The following is a 15,503-nucleotide window of genomic DNA, read 5'->3' as shown; positions in this document are numbered from 1 at the left end:
CCTACTTAAAGCAGTTAAGCTATTACTGTGAAAGCACCCACCCAAACCTTGTTCTTTCCACTCATAAGAACAATACAGAAGCTTTCTTAGGAGAAACTCCCTACAGTTATTCAGGAGTGAGCTGCAGAGGGGTAGGGAATGTGGGTTTAGCTCACCAGCTCTGCAGCATTGCTGTACAGGGAAGGACAGATAAGAGCTGAAGGGAGGTCCTGGTTTCCATACTGAACTCCCTTGGGAAGCCAGGCCTCCTCCTTCCTCTCTGTGGGAGCTTCCTCCCACATCAAAGAGAGCAGATCACAAGATTCCTGCATCCTCTTCTGGCAGAGGATAGCACAGAGCATATCCCCAAGGCCCCTGATGCTGCTCCTGGACACGGATGAGCTCCCTGGGGTCAGCACTGAGGGTGACAGGCAGCAGCACATTGAGGGCAGGAGGCTGAAGCACTTACAGAGGGTTGCTCAAAGCAAAGCACAGCAACACACATTCACATTAAGGTCTGCATGAAAGAGAAGAGAGCCTTTTTCTCTGCAGCAGTCCATCACTATTGTGCTTAAAACCTATGGAGTACGAGGAGGAGAACTTGGGTTGCATTCCCCTGTCCTACTCACTCCCACAATTAACAGCTGCAGCCTAAAAATACATTCTTGCCAGCTAAAATACCAGGATCAGGAGGCTTTGTAATGCAATCACTGCTGGTGAGAGCACAGGAGGAGCCTCTGGTAGTAGCAGAAAGTGGTGCAGCACCCAGGCAGTGGGGTGTTGCTGATGGCATCGGCTGTTACTGGCTTTACTGGTCTAGCCCTGGTCAGCGCTCAGGTAAATGGCACAAGCTCCATGTCCAGAGGGCTCATGCTGCAGCCAGGGGTAAACAGGAGGTTGGAAGAAGAGAAAGGCTTTGCAGGATGGGGTCTGAGCATCACCAAGCTCTCCATGCAGTGAGGGATACCCTCCTCTCACCATAGCCAGGGCTCACCTCAGCCCTTGGAACGGGAAAGGAGACAGAACAGAGCTGACACAAGAACCAGCATACACAGGGAAGGTTTATTCTCATCACTAATACCTGGGAAGGGGTTTGGAGGAACAAACTGAAATCATCTCCAGACTAAGAGGAAAAGCTGGTTTATTTTCCTGCCATAAATACAGCCATAAAGAAAACTAAACCACAAGAGCTGCTCCTCCCAAAGCCCACACGATTTCTCCATCTCCACCAGCGTGCAAAAACAGCTCTTCCCATTAAATAGAAGAGGATATTCCTTCACTCTGGGCCTAGAGCCAGAACCAAAGCCTACTACAGCAGCCACGCAAAGGAAGGAAACAGAACACAACACCCAAACAAAACTACACCTCCTTCATAAAAAGCATCAATCAGTTCTCGCAAGTGCTCTGCTCAGAACATCATTCCTGCCCCACAGCATGGGGCTGCGGGGGAACAGGACCTCAAGACAGCAGCAATACACAAGTGAAAAGGTCACTGGACAGACAGGAAGGGAACATTCATTGCTGTGGTTGGGTGCAGAGCAGCAGGTACCTGCAGATGGACATGAGCAGCAGCCCGCCCATTGGGGAGGGGGCAGCAGCCCTGCTGCAGCCTCACTGAGGGAATCAGCAGCTTTCTTCCTGCCACCACCTCTTCCAGCAAAACACCCACTGGGACAAGAGCCACGAAGCCCAACACTGCTGGAAGCACATCTCTTCCTCAGGGCAGAGCCAACACTGGTAGAGGTAGGGCTGAGCTTGCCCTTTTGGCAGCTCAAAGGGCTTCCAAAGCAGCCCCCTTTGCTATAGCTGTACCTTCAAGTGCCCACACAACCACCCAGGTGAGGGCTGTGGGCTTAGTTTGGATTGGTGGTACCCTACAGCCCCAAAAAGCATGGCACAGTAAAACTAAGCTGGGTGCTGGTGCATCCAGCACCCACGATGCTGCACCTTTGGGTATGCAGGACACAGCAGCAGCAAGGAACTGCTCCCCTCCAGCTTGTCTTGGAGCACAAGGGGAGCCTGACCACTATAACAGGCAAAGGGCACAGGGAACCAGAGGCCAAACATGCTGCACATTGGCTCCCAATGCCCAGAGGACAGGACTCACCTGCAGGTACTGGAGGTGTGGGCTGCATTCACCCAGGTTCGGCAGAGCCTCCATAAGAGGCTTCTTACATCAACCCCCACCTCTGCTCAGGCACCTTTTATTCAGGTAGAAAATGCTTTGTTTCCTCATAAAGTGCAAGAACTTTGCCTCTTACTCACTAGTCAACTAGAAGCATCGCCACCCTCTCATGGGAGCAGCACATGGGTGAGGAACACCCTCCATATGGGAGCTCCCAACGCACCAAGTCATTGCTCCTTCAGCAGCAGCTCCGGCTCGGCTATGGCTCTGTAGAGCATGAAGCCCATCTCATCGATTTCCTCTTCCAGCAGCTCGCAGAAGAGGTTGATTTTGTGGTTGAAATAGGAAGGCAGGACCCCTTGCTCCAGGTAACCTACCAGCTCCTCCAGTACCTCCTGGAACCTCTCAGCAAGGCTTTCTTCTGCCCAGTCTGAACTGGTGGCACTGAGGTGAAGGATGGTGTGGGTCAAGGGGCTGCCACTCAGTTTGTGCAGGCTGGGATGGCTCTTGCAGATGCCGTTGAGGATGCGGAGGCAGTGCTGCCGAGCCCCAGCATCAGCAGCATCCAGCTCCTTCACCTTCAACACCTCTGCCTTGTAAAAGCTCTCAAGCCAGAGGTTCTCCACTAATCCTTCAGGAGGAGCAGCCAGAAGAACCTTGCCCTCCGTTTCCACCACTGGGAAGAGGGCGATGCTCAGCTCGACCTGCTCATGTTTGACTTCCAGCTTCAGCTCCTGGGATGCCACAACCGGGTGGATGATGCTCCCCAGCAGGCTGCCTATAGCAGGCCAGTTGATGGAGGCCACCAGCAGCTTGTGGAGGCTCTCATTGAGCACGTTGGAGGAGAAGTACCGACCGACAATGAACCTGTCCCAGGGGCTGCACCCACGAGGGAAATACTCCAGATCAGTCCTCTTGATCATCCAATACTGGGGGTTCCTCACCACGGTGTCCTCCCCTGGGATGAGGCTCCAGAGCGAGGTGTCAAGCACCACGGGCAGCATGATGTGGATGTGATCGGCTGCCAGAGCCCCGAGGCCATCGAGCAGGGCACCGCTGAGGAAGAGGTTTCCGAAGGGCAGCTCCGGGCACTTGCTCCGCAGGAACCTCTGGAGCTGGATGCAGATGTTCCTGGCCAGCTGTGGGGCGAGGGATGCTTCCACCTCCGGTACAGCCAGACGGCTGCTGTAGTGAGAGAGGAGCTTCTCCTGCAGCGTGAGGCAGCGCCGAGGGATGGATTCGACCCCAGGAGGCTCCAGAGGGGCAGAGCAGACCCTGGGCTCTGTGAGCAGGGGACAGGGCAAGGAGAAGTCACGACCCTGAGCAGATACCTGCAACCAACAGCTTCTGCCATAGCCAAGGGGGAGGCACAAATTGGGTGCCCAGCTTCCATCCCACCCCTCTGGGTATGCGGGTGGCTAAGATGCCATCACCAAGTCCTCTGGTGTTAAAAGCCCTTCTCAGCTAAGGCAGAGCCCAAATTAACCCCAAAACCCAGCAGTTTCTAGCCTCACACCCAGGTAGAGATGGACAGAGCAGGCAAGGAGCTCACTGCCACTGTCCCTACAGCCTCAGTCCCACTGAGCCTGCTCCAGCCTGCCCTTATCCTCCAAACAACCCTGCTCCGGGTCTGGTATCTGCTTTCCCACTTGGAACAACGCTTTGAGGCAGAGCAGGACAAGGCAGCCTTTGTCTGCAGCAGCTCCCGATGGCACCTTCCTGTAGGCAGAGCTGACCCAGAAACCAGCACAGCTCCAGCAGAAACAAAGCCCCCACCACGCCGAGACACCCGGGATGGTATCGGAGATGCATTGCCTAAAATGGGGCTGCGGCTCGGGATCCTCCCAGCAGGGCAGGCTCAGCTTTCCGGGCACCCAGCTAAAAATAACACAGAGCTTCCATACCACAGGCACAGCCAGCCCGGAGCACACCAAGGTGATCCCTCCTGACCACGGTACCCCATGAGCCTCACCTGGTGCTGGCGGCCGGGCTGGGGAGAGCAGGGGCTCGCTGAGGTCTTCCCTTCTCTGCTTCTGGGTAGGTTTTGGTGCTGCTTTGATCAAGGCCAGGTCCTGCCAGCTCTCCTCCAGGGTCTTCTGCTCGGCTTTGGGATCGCCCTCATCACGAGGGCTGGTGGCTCGGTCTATGAGCTGCAGGGAAGGAAAGCACACAGGGATGAGTTAGTGGCTTTGTACCACTTCTCCACTGTCACACCCTGAGCTAAGGGGGACACCAGCCCCCTTAGTATATGCACAGGGAGACACAGCCTCATAGGCAAAAATTTAGGGAATTTACTTAGGGAATATTTAGGGAATTAACATAATTTAGGGAACAACAAAGGGGCAGGTTTGCTTCCTAGGTTTCCAAAGATGAATTGAACCCAAGGTGCCTCTCTGAATGGAATACTATATCCCAAATGGGTGCTGCTCCAGGAAAACGGGATGTCCATGTCCCTGCAAGATGGGCTGCTCCATTCCCATGGCATTCCACCATTCTCAAGGGATTATCCAAGGCGTTTTGTAACTGGGGAGCAAGGCACCTCTCCTCCCCATCCCTGAACCCCAACGATGCCCACATCACCCTCACCCTCTTGACGGCCAGCGTGGCGATGGCGAGCACGGCCGCCCCGGTGACACCCAGCACCAGCCTGGCGTTGGCCAACAGCACATCGAGGACACTGCCCAGCCCGTTGTCCTCCTGCCGCTTACTCCGCTGGCGCATGAAGTCACCCATGGCGACCCTACGGAGGGGGAAAAGGAAGCAGCGAGGGATCACCCTCAACAGGGAATTGCCTCCCGGTAGAGGAACCCAGGGAACGGAGAGAGGATTCCATCGGCCCCACGGAGCCCATCCCGCTGCTCACCTTCCCCCGCCGGTCAAAGGCTCCCGCTGCCGGGTGCGGCGGAGGAGCAAGGGTCACCGCGGAAGGGCCGCCCGCTCCTCACCGGGCTCCAGCGCAGCGGCCTCGCGGCGGGGGGAACCAGCACCGCTGGGAAGGGGCCGAGGGGAGCCGGTACCGCGAGGGGAGCCCCCCCGGACGGAGGCCCCCGAGGGCGGGCAGGCAGGGACGGGTCCGCCCGGAGCCCCGACGGGCCCAAGGGCAGGACCGGATCTCACCGGGCTCCCGCGACCCGCGCGTGCCGGCGCGCCCTAAGAGCCCCCCGCTCCCACCCGAGCCAATAGGAGCGCGGCGCGGCCCCGGCTCCGCCCAATCGCGCTCGGAAGCAGAACCTGGCTCCGCCCACAGCCCCTCGCAAACGTCACCGCCGGGGCGGGGCTCGGAGGAGGAGGGGGCGTGGTCAGGCGGGGCGGGGCGCCGCGGGGTCCCTCCGCCCTTCCGCCGCCAGCGCAGCCATGGCGGCCACCGGGGTCCTGCCCTTCGTGCGCGGCGTCGACCTCAGCGGCAACGACTTCAAGGTGCGGGGGGACCGGGGGGGATCGCGGGGACAGCCCCGGCCCAGGCCCCGAGCGAGCACGGGGACCGCAGGGCTCTGTCAGGCCCGGCCCCGCCGGCTCAGATCAGCCCCCCCCAGGCCTGGCTCCCTGGGGAGCCCCGGTTCCCAATCCCATAGGGTTAACCCATCCCAGCTCTCCAGTGCTTAATCCCATAGGATTGAGTGATCCCACCCCGCAGCTTCCCCCCCCCATAGGACTGGGAGCTCTCAGCTCCCAATCCCATAGGTGATCCCAGTTCCCCAGCTCCCAGTCCCATAGGACTGAGCGATCACAGCTCCCCAGATGCCAATCCCATAGGACTGTGTAATCCCACCCCATACTTCCCAATACCATAGGACTGAGTGATCCCACCCTCCAGCTCCCAGTCCCATAGGACCAGTCAATCCCCATTCCCAATCCTATAGGACCACGCAATCCCACCCTCCAGCTCCCAGTCCCATAGGACCAGTCAATCCCCATTCCCACTCCTATACAACTGGGCAATCCCACCCTCCAGCTCCCAATCCCATAGAACCAGTCAATCCCCATTCCCAATACCATAGGATTGAACAATCCCACCCTCCCAGCTCCCAATCCCATAGGACCAGTCAATCCCCATTCCCAGTCCTACAGGACTGGGCAATCCCACCCTCCAGCTCCCAACCCCATAGGACTAGTCAATCCCCATTCCCAATCCTATAGGACAGTGCAATCCCACCCTCCAGCTCCCAGTCACATAGACATGGGCAACCCCAAACCCTCCAACCACATAGGGCCACTGAGCTTCCCAGATCCTCACCCCATGGAACAGCTGCTATTCCCATCCTCATCCTCCTCTTCCTCGCAGGGCGGATACTTCCCGGAGCACGTGAAGGCGATGACGAGCCTGCGCTGGCTGAAGCTGAACCGCACGGGGCTCTGCTACCTGCCTGAGGAGCTCGCTGCCCTCCAGAAGCTGGTGAGCGGCACCTTTCCAGCTGGGAATGGGGCTCCATGGGGCCAGATGGGGCCCTGCGAGGCAGAGCCAGGAGCCTGGTGCCTGCCAGCCTCGTGGCTCATCCGCGGATGCTCTGGTATCTAATAATAGGGCTGAGCAATGGTGTGTGGTTGAAATCGGACGCAGGAGCTGGTAGGAGTAGGGTTGAGACAGGCTTGGGCTCGGTTTCACCTTGTTTTCCTAGGAAACCAGAAGAAAACCCATGCTTGGATTCTCTGCCCTTTAATAGAATGGGAGAGTGAAGGTTTAGTAAAGGGGAAATTAAGGTTTTGAGGCTTGTTTTCGCTCTCCTTTTGCTAGAAGACATAAAGAGCAATAGCGGGCAGCCGCCTGGCTCTGCTTTTTGGGTGGCCCTTGATGGAGTCAGTGGCTGAGGTTTGCTTTGGTGGTGCCCTGCATCATTATGGGCATCATTAAATCAGTGTCAGGCAAACACAACCCTTTAAATGCTGCCAGAGGTCCTTGTCACCCTTTCGGGTGCTGCTGAGCTGGTTTGTGACAGCACCCATAGCCCTGCAGCAGCACTGGGGTGTCTCAGGTCTGCCCCTACGAGCTGTGCATGCATTGGTACCAAGCAGTTTGAGACTGGGAGCATCCCAGCAGCCTTGTGTGGGACAGAGCCAAGCTCATCCCAAGTTCCCCCTCAACGTTCCTGGGATCAAGGAGCATCCTGCATTGGTGTTGGGGACCTGGTTCCTCTCCGTGCTCATTGATGCTTTCCTTCAGGAACACCTCTCCGTGAGCCACAACAGCCTCACCACGCTCCATGGGGAGCTCTCTGGCCTTCCCTGCCTCCGGGTGAGTGCCCCCCTCATTCATCCCACTAGCATCAACGTGTCCCCAGGCACCTCCTGGCCAGCCCCTGGCTCTGGGGGCACACAAGGATCGTGCCCAGCCATGCCGGGAGGGTTCAGCACCCATGGAGCAGGCTGGTGGCTGCAGTGGGTGCCTGTTGTTCCCCTTTCAAGGCCATCGTGGCTCGTGCAAACAGCCTGAAGAACTCAGGGGTCCCTGATGACATCTTCCAGCTGGATGATCTCTCGGTGCTGGTAGGTTTAGAGTCCCCTTGGCCAAAGAAGGAGCCACCTCAGACTCCTGGGTCCCATTCTGGCACCTCAGTGGCCCCTCATGCTCCTCGAGGGGTAAAAGTGCAGGGGGTAAATCAGGCTCCCTTTGAAGTTTGGGTGCCCACACCAAAACTAGATCCCCCACAAGAGCTCCTGTATCCTTTCACCACCAGTGTTGATAACCCTGCAATATAGATAACACTGTGGCATAGATAACCATAAGGCATAGATAACCCTATGACATAGGTAAACCTGTGGCGTGGATAACCCTATGGCGTAGATAACCCTATGGTGTAGGTAACCCTATGGCGTAGGTAACCCTATGGCGTAGGTAACCCTATGGCATAGGTAACCCTATGGCGTAGATAACCCTATGGTGTAGATAACCCTATGGCGTACATAACCCTATGGCATAGATAACCCTATGGTGTACATAACCCTATGGCGTAGATAACCCCATAGCAACGCCTGATGCTGTCTGGGTTCCCCGTGTGCTCATCCAGCTCCTGCACCAACTCAGAGGGCAAGGCCCAGTGTGGTGTAGACAGGAGATGCCCCTGCAGATGCCCTTGCCCCTCAGGTGGTGGTGGCTGGATGTGGTCAGGGGGTGATGCTTCCTTTGCTCTCCCATTGCTCCAGGACCTGAGCTACAACCAGCTCACAGAGTGTCCCCGGGAGCTGGAGAACGCCAAGAACATGCTGGTCCTCAACCTCGGCCACAACAGGTAGGTCCAGGCCATGGCCACCTCCATCCATCGCTCCAAGTCCTGCTCTCTGCCCCTCTTTAAGGGAACCCTAATGCAGGTCCCAAGCCGCCCTAAAGACCCTCATCTCCCCCCCCCAGCATCGAGACCATCCCCAACCAGCTCTTCATCAACCTGACGGACCTGCTCTACCTGGACCTGAGCGACAACAAGCTGGAGAGCCTCCCTCCGCAGATGCGACGCCTGGTGCACCTCCAGACCCTCATCCTCAACAACAACCCCCTCCTGCACGCGCAGCTCCGGTACGTCCCGGTGTTTCCAGGCCGGATCCCGCCGTGCCGGATGCCTGCTCCAAGCCCTGCTCCAAGTCTCTTGGTTCCGTGGTCCGCAGGCAGCTCCCGGCGATGACAGCCCTGCAGACCCTCCACCTTAGGAACACGCAGCGCACACAGAGCAACCTGCCCACCAGCCTCGAGGGCTTGGTCAACCTGGCAGGTAGGAATGGGGCACTCAACCCCATGGGGCCTTCCTTCTCCGTGGGTCCATGGAGTCACCCCCGTTGTCTTCCATCAGACGTGGACCTGTCCTGCAATGACCTCAGCCGTGTCCCCGAGTGCCTCTACACGTTGGGGAGCCTCCGGCGCCTCAACCTCAGCAGCAACCAGATCATGGAGTTATCCCTGTGCATCGACCAATGGACCCAACTGGAGACCCTCAACCTGTCCCGCAACCAGCTCACCTCCCTGCCTGTACGTCCCTGCCTGCACGTGGCATCCCTGCCCACCCGGAGCCGTTGTGTTCTCCCTCATCCCACCATCTCCTCCTTCCCCAGTCGGCCATCTGTAAGCTGACCAAGCTGAAGAAGATGTACCTCAACTCCAACAAGCTGGACTTCGACGGGATCCCCTCGGGCATCGGGAAGCTGGTCAACCTTGAGGAGTTCATGGCAGCCAACAACAACCTGGAGCTCATCCCCGAGAGCCTGTGCAGGTAGGGGACACCGGGGCTGTGTGGTGCCACGGGGTCACTTTACCTTGGTCCCTCCCCATCGTCTCTGTGTCCCATAGGTGCTCCAAGCTGAGGAAGCTGGTGCTGAACAAGAACCGCCTGGTGACGCTGCCGGAGGCCATCCACTTCCTGACGGATGTGGAGGTGAGAGCCCAGCATTCCTCCACCTCAAGCTGGGTCCATCACAGCCCCAGCGTGTCCCTGGGATCTGTAGGGTGGGATGGGATGAGGTGAGGACAGGGGTGTTTGGGACCAATCCGTGCAGTGTGACACACGGTTCAACCCAGGCAGGTGATGGATTTGGGGCTCCCCTCACCTCACTGAAGCCCAGGGTGTCCCCACATCCTCAGCGTCCCCATGAGCCCATAGAGTGGTTTGGGCTGGAAAGGACCCTAAGATCATCCCGTTCCAACCCGTGGGCAGGGACACCTCACCCCGGACCACGTCACCCAAGGAACGGGCTCTGATGCTTCAGAGCAGTGAGCAATCCCATCCCTCTTTGTCAGATCCTGGACGTGCGCGAGAACCCCAACCTGGTGATGCCCCCGAAGCCGCTGGATCAGACCTCGGAGTGGTACAACATCGACTTCTCCCTCCAGAACCAGCTCCGCTTGGCCGGAGCCTCCCCGGCCACCGTCGCAGCCGCTGCAGCAGGTCCGTGCGCGGGGCCATGGGGCCGTGCCCCACACACAAGGCAATGGGTGTAATGGGTGCCCCGTCTGCCTCTCACCCCGTCCCCACGTCCCCAGGGAGCGGCAGCAAGGACCCGCTGGCGCGCAAGATGCGGCTCCGGCGGCGCAAGGACTCTGCCCAGGACGACCAAGCCAAGCAGGTGCTGAAGGGGATGTCGGATGTGGCCCAGGAGAAGAACAAGAAGATCGAGGTAGGGTTTGGGGTAGGAAAAGGGACCCCGAGCATCAGGGACCCGGTTGCCTCCCGTTTAGTGACCTGTCCCCATCCCCTACAGGAGGCTGGGGAGGCGAAGGCGCCCGACCTGAAGACGCGCCGCTGGGATCAGGGCTTGGAGAAGCCGCAGTTGGATTACTCGGAGTTCTTCAGTGAGGATGTGGGGCAGCTGCCCGGCCTCTGCGTGTGGCAGATCGAGAACTTCGTGCCCACGCTGGTGGATGAGGCTTTCCATGGGAAGTTCTATGAGGCTGACTGCTACATCGTGCTCAAGGTACCTGGGGAGGACCAAAGGTCCCTCGCGTCCGCAGCCTGGCTGTCGCGTCTGGTGCCCCATCCCATCTCACACCTTGTCCTTCCCCAGACCTTCCTGGATGAGAACGGCTCCCTCAACTGGGAGATCTACTACTGGATCGGGCAGGAGGCCACGCTGGATAAGAAGGCTTGTTCTGCCATCCATGCTGTCAACCTCCGCAACTACCTGGGGGCCGAGTGCCGCAGCATCCGGGAGGAGATGGGGGATGAGAGTGATGAGTTCCTGCAGGTGAGGCTGACCCCCAGCTCCCCATAGCCCCCACTGCTGCGTCTCCCATCCTCACCCCTTCCCGGTCCCCAGGTCTTTGACAACGACATCTCCTACATTGAGGGGGGCACGGCCAGCGGGTTCTTCACTGTTGAGGACACTCAGTACATCACCAGGTACCACTGGGGCCAGTGGCTGGGGGGGATGTGTGGGGCAGGCAGTGCCCCACATCCCGCCATGGCTGTTTCTCCTCCAGGCTGTACCGTGTCTATGGGAAGAAGAACGTCAAGCTGGAGCCGGTGGCACTGAAAGGGACATCGCTGGACCCTCGGTGAGCGGGTCCCTGTGGAGGGACTTGGTGCTGGGATAACACCCAGAGCATCATAGCTGCAGCTCTGGGGTGGAAATTGGCCATTTCAGCACTTTCCTCCAAGGATGTGGGTCCAAACCCTGCTCCACAGGGACCCCCATGGTGGGAGGATGCTGATGGACCCCACTCTCTCCCAGTTATCCTCATCTCTGCATCCTCCAGGTTCGTCTTCCTCCTGGACCACGGCCTCAACCTCTTCGTGTGGCGCGGGGCCCAGGCCACGCTGAGCAGCACCACCAAGGCCAGGTAGGGCTGGTTATGGGGCTGGGAGTGCAGGAGCCCCCCCAATCCCCATCTCACCCGTTCCCCACACAGGCTCTTTGCTGAGAAGATCAACAAGAACGAGCGGAAGGGCAAGGCGGAGATCACACTGCTCACACAGGGCCAGGAGACCCCCGACTTCTGGGAAGCACTTGGGGGGCAGCCTGAGGAGATCCGGCCCTGTGTCCCCGATGACTTCCAGCCCCACAAGCCCAAGCTGTACAAGGTGAGGAGCTGCTGTCCGTGGGGCTGTTGGTGTCCCCAGGACCCTGCAGCACTCCTCACCCATGTCTCTATCCCTCTCCATAGGTTGGCCTGGGTCTGGGCTACCTGGAGCTGCCCCAGATCAACTACAAGCTCTCAGTGGAGCACAAGAAGAGGCTGAAGGCTGATCTGATGCCGGAGATGCGCCTGGTAGGATGGGTTCTCCCAGTCTGACCAGTGGGACTGGTTTCATGCCCCATCTGCCTCCAGCAGTGCCCCGGGAGGGGCAGGTTCAGCCAGCAGCGCCCGCGTGGGGATGCTCTGCTCTTCCTGGCTGGGTCTGTGGGATCAAGCAGGGTGTTCTCCAGGCAGGGAATCCCATGGAGGCCTCACCCCCCCCCTTATTCCCTGCGGTGCCCTCAGCTCCAGAGCCTGCTGGACACCAAGAGCGTGTACATCCTGGACTGCTGGTCCGACGTCTTCATCTGGATCGGGAGGAAGTCCCCACGGTTGGTGCGGGCGGCGGCGCTGAAGCTGAGCCAAGAGCTGTGCGGGATGCTGCACCGGCCCAAGCACGCCATGGTCACCAGGAACCTGGAGGGCACCGAGTGCCAGGTAGGGCGACAGTGATGGGGTGGGGGGGGGGATGCTCCTGGGATAGGGTGCTGGGTGCCAAAAGGGCGCTGTGGGTGCGTTACCTCCTCTGTTTAGGTGTTCAAGTCCAAGTTCAAGAACTGGGATGATGTCCTGCGCGTGGATTACACCCGCAACGCTGAGTCGGTGCTGCAGGAGGGCGGTCTCGCTGGGAAGGTCCGTAAGGATGCTGAGAAGAAGGATCAGATGAAGGCAGACCTCACGGCGCTCTTCCTGCCCCGACAGCCACCCATGCCCCTGAGCGAGGTAGGGCTGGGGACCATCCCCTGCGTGTCCCGTTCCCCCTCCCCGTTGTGCTGGGCTGATGGAGGGACTGATGGAGCCCATGGGGCCGCAGGCAGAGCAGCTGATGGAGGAATGGAACGAGGACCTGGATGGAATGGAGGGCTTCGTGCTGGAGGGCAAGAAATTCGCTCGTCTGCCCGAGGAGGAGTTTGGCCACTTCCATACCCACGACTGCTACGTCTTCCTCTGCAGGTGACACCCGGCTTGTCCCCATTATGGGGCTGCTGGACCCACATCTCCCTGCCCAGACCCCCGGCCTGCCCCATCCCTCACATCACCACCTATTCCTGCCTTCAGGTACTGGGTACCGGTGGAGTACGAGGAGGAGGAGAAGAAGAAGAAGAAGGGAGAAGGCAAAGGGGAGGAGGATGGGGAGGAGGAAGAGGAGGACAGGCAGCCGGAGGAAGACTTCCAGTGCATCGTCTACTTCTGGCAGGGCCGGGAGGCCTCCAACATGGGCTGGCTCACCTTCACCTTCAGCCTGCAGAAGAAGTTCGAGAGCCTCTTCCCCGGCAAGCTGGAGGTGATGCTGCTACGGGCAGAGGGGTGCAGCTGGGGCTCGGGGCTGTGTTTTGGGGGTGCCCACGTCCCTGCTGACACCCGCCCCTTGTGCAGGTCGTGCGCATGACCCAGCAGCAGGAGAACCCCAAGTTCCTGTCGCACTTCAAGAGGAGGTTCCTCATCCACCGGGGCAAGAGGAAGGACAGGGCCAGCCCGCCCCAGCCCAGCCTCTACCACATCCGCACCAACGGCGGGGCCCTCTGCACCAGGTCAGCCTTGCTGGGGAGGGGGGGGCGCTGCTCCGGGATGGAGCACCCATGGGTGCCGATGGGCACAACGGCCTCAACTCTCGCTCACTGCACCCCATGGGTTCCTTTCCTAGGTGCATCCAGATCAACACAGACGCCGGGCTGCTCAATTCGGAGTTCTGCTTCATCCTCAAGGTATTGCCCACAGAGGAGCATCCTCAGGGATGCTCGGCTGCTTGCCCTCCTCCCTGTTTGGGTATCCCTGACTCTGTGTTCCCCCAGGTGCCCTTTGAGAGCACAGACAACCAGGGCATCGTCTATACCTGGGTGGGAAGGGCAGCTGACCCTGACGAGGCCAAATTGGCCGAGGACATCATGAACCACATGTTTGATGACTCCTACAGCAAGCAGGTGAGCGGTGGGAGTAAAGGGCTTGGTGCCAGCTTTTACCTGGGTGGCAGCAGCCACTGGGGCAGGGGACGGCGATGCTCAACCCTGTGTCTGTCCTTGCAGGTGATCAATGAGGGAGAAGAGCCTGAAAACTTCTTCTGGGTGGGCATCGGGAGCCAGAAGCCTTATGATGAAGATGCTGAATATATGAAGCACTCCCGGCTCTTCAGGTGGGTCCCGGTGCAGGAGGGGCTGCCAAGGGCTCAGTGCTCCCAAAGTAGCCAGGGCATGGCTCCTGTGACAAGGAAACCCCTCTCCCAGCTTTGTCCATCCTCCAGCTGAATCAGAGCTGCTCCATCACATCCCTCCCTTCTGCCTGAGCCGAGTCCTTACGAACTCCTGCCTTTGATGCTCTCCCATCCGGCTCTCCCCGCAGGTGCTCCAACGAGAAGGGATATTTCTCCGTGTCAGAGAAGTGCTCGGATTTCTGCCAGGATGACCTGGCTGACGACGACATCATGCTGCTGGACAACGGGCGCGAGGTGATGTGGGGCTCTTCGGGGCTGGGTCCATGGCTCCATCGGCTGATCCCGGCTCCATGTCCTTGTCACAGTCTTCCAGTACCTCAAGGGGTTCCAGGAAACCTGGAGAGGGGCTTGGGACAAGGGCCTATAGGGACAGGCCAAGGGGAATGGCTTTAACCTGCCAGAGGGGAAACTGAGATGAGCTCTTAGGCAGAAGCTCTTCCCTGTGGATGGGGCTTGGAGCAAGCTGCTCCAGTGGAAGGTGTCCCTGCTTGGAGCTGGATGAGCTTTAAGGTCCCTTCCAACCCAAACCATTCCATGCTTCCTTTCCCACAGGTCTACATGTGGGTGGGCACCCAGACCAGCCAGGTGGAGATCAAGCTGAGCCTCAAGGCGTGCCAGGTAAGGCTTGCTCATGCTGGGGGCAGGGGGGGGAGCATTTGGGCATCTCCATCCCACGGGGCTCTGGTCCAGCCCCAGAGGTGGGTGAGAGACCCCCATGGCTGTGCTGTGCCCCAGGTCTACATCCAGCACATGCGCTCCAAGGACCCCGCGCATCCCCGCAAGCTCCGGCTGGTGCGGAAGGGCAACGAGCCCTGGCCCTTCACCCGCTGCTTCCATGCCTGGAGTGTCTTCCGCAAGCCCCCAGCCTAAGGACCCCTTCTGTCCCGTTCCCCCCTCCCTTCTCCCAGCACCGGGCCCAGCTCAGCCCCCTTCCTGAGGGCTGGATGGGGCAGTGTGGGTCTACGTTACGGATCAGCGCCGAGGGTGGTACCCAGGTTTGGGTGGGAGGATGCTTTGCTTTAGCACTGGCACAGCCCTTTGGTGTCACATCAATAAATGCTGCACTTCTCACCCCATGACTGTGCCCATCTCACTCCCAAGGGGGGTCCTCATCCCACTGATCCCTGTGGTTCAGGGGGTCCTATCACCCCCCCCCCCCCCCCCCCCCCCAGCTCCCTGCAGCCTGGGCAGTTGATATTAAATGCTTTATTTTTCAATATTAAAAACCAGTATTTTTAATAACTAAACAATGCTAAATTCATCTTACCAAAAAAAACAAACAGAAGGATGAGGTGTGGGGGGGGTTCTACCAAGGACGCTACAGCCCCGACAGAGCCTTCCCGGCCCCCCCCCAGCCACACATGTACCGCAAGAGAGCCTTTGGGGGGGGGTCCAAAATGCCCCCACATCCCCTAAAGGAGAGGGGAAGTACCAGGCTGAGCCCTGGAGCCACATAGGGACGGGCGCTATGGACCAGAGCCAGCATCACCGCAGCCCCCTGTGAGGATGAGGCCGGGCTGGGCAGCCCAGGGGGGGAT

The 15,503-nt window shown here is 59.2% G+C and overlaps 2 protein-coding genes across 2 annotated transcripts; one reads left to right on the top strand and one right to left on the bottom strand.

The window, feature by feature from the left end:
* Positions 1-1,027: 1,027 nt before the first annotated feature.
* Positions 1,028-4,844, bottom strand: MIEF2 (mitochondrial elongation factor 2). Its single transcript, XM_061473632.1, has 3 exons — positions 4,691-4,844; positions 4,077-4,254; positions 1,028-3,386 (listed from the first exon to the last, which is right to left on the bottom strand). Exons 1-3 carry the CDS (start codon positions 4,835-4,837, stop codon positions 2,332-2,334), a joined length of 1,380 nt encoding a protein of 459 aa, XP_061329616.1. The 5' UTR covers positions 4,838-4,844; the 3' UTR covers positions 1,028-2,331.
* Positions 4,845-5,375: 531 nt separating this feature from the next.
* Positions 5,376-15,215, top strand: FLII (FLII actin remodeling protein). The gene is made up of 30 exons (XM_061473630.1): positions 5,376-5,521; positions 6,387-6,497; positions 7,263-7,334; positions 7,505-7,585; positions 8,243-8,328; positions 8,448-8,609; positions 8,699-8,802; positions 8,881-9,056; positions 9,140-9,297; positions 9,375-9,459; positions 9,822-9,969; positions 10,065-10,198; positions 10,283-10,495; positions 10,586-10,765; positions 10,838-10,920; positions 11,001-11,075; positions 11,277-11,360; positions 11,430-11,601; positions 11,685-11,789; positions 12,003-12,194; positions 12,291-12,479; positions 12,571-12,710; positions 12,816-13,041; positions 13,134-13,288; positions 13,402-13,462; positions 13,550-13,678; positions 13,781-13,887; positions 14,094-14,199; positions 14,518-14,583; positions 14,701-15,215. Exons 1-30 carry the CDS (start codon positions 5,459-5,461, stop codon positions 14,833-14,835), a joined length of 3,798 nt encoding a protein of 1,265 aa, XP_061329614.1. The 5' UTR covers positions 5,376-5,458; the 3' UTR covers positions 14,836-15,215.
* The last annotated feature ends 288 nt before the right edge of the window (positions 15,216-15,503 follow it).

This window comes from Pezoporus flaviventris, unplaced genomic scaffold (genome assembly GCF_033815535.1).
Source record: "Pezoporus flaviventris isolate CSIRO_AGI_PZ_B2104156 unplaced genomic scaffold, CSIRO_AGI_Pfla_v1 ptg000078l, whole genome shotgun sequence".
Lineage (NCBI taxonomy): Eukaryota > Metazoa > Chordata > Aves > Psittaciformes > Psittacidae > Pezoporus > Pezoporus flaviventris.
This window is presented reverse-complemented; position numbering and strand designations above follow the sequence as displayed.